Source organism: Equus quagga, unplaced genomic scaffold (genome assembly GCF_021613505.1).
Source record: "Equus quagga isolate Etosha38 unplaced genomic scaffold, UCLA_HA_Equagga_1.0 162532_RagTag, whole genome shotgun sequence".
Taxonomy (NCBI): Eukaryota; Metazoa; Chordata; class Mammalia; order Perissodactyla; family Equidae; genus Equus; species Equus quagga.
The window spans coordinates 1-4,399 of record NW_025797175.1 but is presented as its reverse complement, the minus strand read 5'-3'; the positions used below and the strand labels follow the sequence as shown (position 1 = coordinate 4,399).

Here is a 4,399-nt window from a genome sequence, read left to right as displayed (position 1 = left end):
ACCAGAGACAGAATTAGCCTGAGGCAGGACGGGGCTGTGTGTGAGCTAGAGATCCGTGGCCTGACCGTGGCAGACGCCGGGGAGTACTTGTGTGTGTGCGGGCAGGAGAGGACCTCAGCCACACTGACCGTCAGGGGTAAAGACTGTGTGTGCCCACGTGGAGCAGCGGCTTCGTGTCTGAGGACTTGGTCGCATCCCCTCACTCTGCCTTTGTCTGTGTGTGGTCTTTCTGGTTCTCTCTTTGTTTCTTGCATTTCTGCAGCATGGTCTGCTTGTGTGAGGTCTGTCTCAGATAAACAGTAGAGAACAAGGCCCTTGTTGCCCTCAGGGGGGGTCACATCTGGGGAGGTTGAGGGCAACCACACAATACCAACAGTGGGGTTATGATCGTCCTGAGGCCTTGGCGGTCGGGGGAGTGACGTGCCAAGAGAGAAGCTGGGAAGTAACTCAGTGTGGTTCTTGAGGCAGGGATGCAACAAGGGGTGATCGAGGGAAGGAAGCCAGGCACCCATGATGGGCCATGAGAGAGCCATGTGGGGAGTCCCAGGGACTACCATCCAGCATCTAGGTGCTATGGGAGGTGAGGTCTCGGGATGAAGGGTGAGGTGGAGGTGAGTTGAGGTGGAGGTGAACTGGGTGTGAGGTAGAGGTGAGGTGGGTGTGGAAGTGAGGCAGGTGTGGAGGTGGAGACGAGGCAAGGTGAAGGTGAGATGGAGGTGAGGGGTGTGGGGAAGTGAGGTGGAGGTGAGGTGGGTGTGGAGGTGAGGTGAGTGTGGAGGTGAAGATGAGGTCAGGTGGAGGTGAGATGGAGGTGAGGGACCTGGGGGAGGTAAGGTGGAGGTGAGGTGAGTGTGGAGGTGAGGTGGAGGTGAGGGGGGTGTGGAAATGAGGTGAGTGTGGAGATGGAGATGGGGTGAGCTGGAGGTGAGATGGAGGTGAGGGGCACGGGGAGGTGAGGTGGAGGTGAGATGGGTGTGGAAGAGAGGTGAGTGTGGAGTGAGGTAGGTGGGTGTGGAGGTCTGTGTGTGGAACGTGAGGTGTGAGGTGAGGGTCTGTGTGTGGATAGAGCTTGGCTGTGGAAGCAGAGAAAGGAGGGTCAGAGAAGGCCATGAGGAGGGGACCCAGAGCCAGAAAGGGCATATGCATGTCCGCCTGGGACGGGGATTCATGCCTGTTGTCCGTGGCTGCATCGATTGGCTCTCAGCACCATCCATGGGAGACAGTCTGTTGGGCTGGGGCTAGGATGTGGGATGAGAGGGCACAGGCCAGTGGGGGTGGTGCATGGTCAGCTGGAGCAGGAGGGCTGGCCACAGGCTAGGGGCTTGCAAGGCCACGTCCTATGAGGGGCAGACAGCCGATGGCATCCCGTGAATAGGGGGAGGTGGGAGCCTCCTTTGTAGTGGAGTAGCCACCATGTGGGGCTCTCTCGTGGCCCATCATGAGTGTCCTGGCTTCCCTCCCTCGATCACCCCTCCTTGCATCCCTGCCTGGAGAACCACGCTCTGAGTTACTCTCCTGGCATGTGCCGCCGCACCCCCAAGGCAGGTACCTGTGTTGCCAGCATCATGTCTGTGGCCCATTTCTTGTCTGCAAGCTTCAGAGTCTGATGGTCTGTGTGTCCGTCTGACCTTCCCCAGCCCTAGCCACCCAATTCACAAAAGTTCTGAGGCCTGAGCAGGCCACTTGAGAGGCCACATCCACACTGTGCTGTGAGCTGAGCAAGGTGCCCTGTGCTACGGTGGAAGGGGCTGGAGACTCGCAGACATGGGGAGTCAGGATAAGGCCTGGCTATGGTGTGGCTGGTGGCCTGGTCAGCTCCCCATGCCTGGGGTCCTGGTCCTCAGTAGCCATTCTGAGGGCCTAGTCACTTACTATGGGGGAAGCAGACGAGACAGAGGTGGGGTGAGGCTGCCTGCCACGTCCTGGAGGGTCTCAGCAGCAGCATTGGTGAAGGGGCATGGAGGCGGGCGTGTCTCAGAGAAAGCAGAGGAAAGGACAGCTCTTCAGGTGCACAGGGGCCTCATGTCCTGACCTCTGGTGGGTCCCACTCACACAACAAGGACGGTCAGAGAAGAAAAGGATTCTGGAGGCTGGGCAGGGCCATCACGTGCACAAATGTTCAGACCTTTGGGGAGAGGCCAGGCCACCATGCCGCCTCGACTGCATGGACGGAGCACAGCATCCCCAGTATGGAGGCAGCAGGCCCTCTAGCTGGTCAGACCCACCAAGAGACTGTGGAGGATGTAGGCTTGGAGGCCCATCGCATGATCTGAGCAGCTTCCACCCCGGGAAGTGCTGCCAATGGCCCAGGAGCAGAGGACCCAAGTTGACCAGCTACAGTTGGCCCAAGAGAGCTGCTTGCAGAAGTGTGCAGCTCCTAAGGACACCTGCTCAAGTGTGACTGGCCAGGAGAAGGGCAGCTCCTGCTTCCCTCCTGGCTGGGATGTTCTTTGCTCTGGTCAGCCCTGGTCAGTCCCAGGCTCTGGCCTCAGGAGCAGCAGGAATTGACGAGATGGGGGCACTGGTGCAAACTCATGGGAGAGTTTAAGCAGCCTTTTTGGTGTCTCCTTCCCCAGCTGTACTTGTCATGATCACAAAATCACCAAGAAATAGGGAGCCGCAGAGAGGGCCACAGCCACGGTCTGGTGTGAGCTGGACAGTCAGGCATGTGTAGAGTGGGGAAGGGGCCTGGGCCCTCAAATCTAGCATCAGATGCAGTCTGATGAAGGACTGGTCATTGTCTCTGTCCATCCTGTGACCACTGTGGTCATTTCCATGAGGACCCTGACCTGAGGTCCTCAATGAGGATCCCAGCATCTCCACCTCCTCGCTGGACTTCACCCAGATGAACCTGGCCCAGTCTATCCTTACCCCCACGGTTCTGCTTACCCACTCGTGTGTCCAGGCTTTTATTCCTTGTTTGCTCCAGAGTGTGAATGTTTCATTGTCCAGTGTCCATGTCCAGACCCCCAAATTCTCCAGTGAGTCTAATGTTCTCTGTGTCCCTCTGACCATCCCCAGCCCTGCCTGCCAAGTTCACCAAGGGTCTGAGAAAGGAAGAGGCCACAGAGGGGGCCACGGCCACACTGCGCTGTGAGCTGAGCAAGGCGGCCCCCGTGGAGTGGAGAAAGGGCTCTGACACCCTCAGAGCTGGGGACAGAGTCACCCTGAGACAGGACGGGGCCATGTGTGAGCTGGAGATCCATGGCCTGGCCATGGCGGATGCCGGGGAGTACTCATGTATGTGCGGACAGGAGAGGACCTCGGCCACGCTGACCGTCAGGGGTAAGACCGTGTGTTGTGGGGCCAAGCTGTGTTTTGGCATCCAATTATTCACTTCATGACATCCATCAGCGTTCATTCCATGTTCTCTCCCATCTCAGTGTCCCCCTCTTCCCGTAACTCCACACAGTCCCTTCTGCCTCCTGGGCAGTTGTACAAACCATGAGAAGCCAGCATCGGGGCCACTTCCCACCCCTCATGTCCCCACTGGTGGGGTCCTGTTGGAGTCTGTGTGCTTTCCTCTGTCCTGTCGTGTCCTGCCTCTAGAGTTCTCCAGAGAATCTGATGTTCTCTGTGTGTTTCTGACACTCCCAACCCTGCCCGCCGGATTCATACACAGCATGAGGCCTGAGGGGGCACGGAGTGGACCACGCCATACTGTGCACATACTGGCCAAGGGAACGCACACCCCACAGTCTGTCCTTGGCACCCCCAACACATGGCTTGTGTGCCCATGGGTTTCTGTCATCTCTGTGCTGTCCATGTCCTGTGTCTTCCACGTGTTCAGAACATAATTGTTACCATGTTGTTCTTGCTCTCAGCCCTGCCTGCCAAGTTCACCAAGGGTCTGAGGAAGGAAGAGGCCACAGAGGGGGCCACGGCCACACTGCGCTGTGAGCTGAGCAAGGCGGTCCCCGTGGAGTGGAGGAAGGGCTCTGACACCCTCAGAGCTGGGGACAGAGTCAGCCTGAGACAAGACGGGGCCGTATGTGAGCTGGAGATTCGTGGCCTAGCCCTGACAGACGCCGGGGAGTACTCGTGTGTGTGCGGGAAGGAGAGGACCTCGGCCACGCTGACCGTCAGGGGTAAAGACCGTGTTTGGCCAAGCCAAGCTGTGTTTCGGCGTCCAGTTATTGAGTTCATGACATCTGTCTGCGTTCCTTCCATGTTCTCTCCCATCTCAGTGTCACTTTCTCCCCACAACTCCCTGGAATTCCTTCCACTTTCTTGTTGTGTGAACCACAGGAAACTGGAATCTAAGCCACTTCCCACCCCTTGTGGCACTGCTGGTTCTGTCCTGTTGTCCTGTTGGGTTCTGTGTCTTTTCCTCTGTCCCGTCATGTCCTGTTTCTGAACAATCTCCAGAGAATATCGTGTTCTCCGTGTTGTTCCAAAC

General features: G+C 57.8%; 1 protein-coding gene across 1 annotated transcript; it reads left to right on the top strand.

Moving 5' to 3' along the window:
• Window positions 1-6: 6 nt before the first annotated feature.
• On the top strand, window positions 7-4,384 carry LOC124233226 (obscurin-like). Its single transcript, XM_046650394.1, has 3 exons — window positions 7-136; window positions 3,022-3,285; window positions 3,825-4,384. The coding sequence occupies exons 2-3, from the start codon at window positions 3,186-3,188 to the stop codon at window positions 4,355-4,357; spliced, it is 633 nt and encodes a 210-aa protein (XP_046506350.1). The 5' UTR covers window positions 7-136; window positions 3,022-3,185; the 3' UTR covers window positions 4,358-4,384.
• The last annotated feature ends 15 nt before the right edge of the window (window positions 4,385-4,399 follow it).

What these genes read in the sequence shown, in the direction of transcription:
- LOC124233226 (XM_046650394.1), top strand. Translation starts at nt 3,186, where the DNA reads ATGTGTGAGCTGGAGATCCATGGCCTGGCCATGGCGGATGCCGGGGAG. An exon ending in GGCCACGCTGACCGTCAGGG is followed by an intron (nt 3,286 to 3,824) that starts GTAAGACCGTGT and finishes TCTTGCTCTCAG; the next exon opens with CCCTGCCTGCCAAGTTCACC.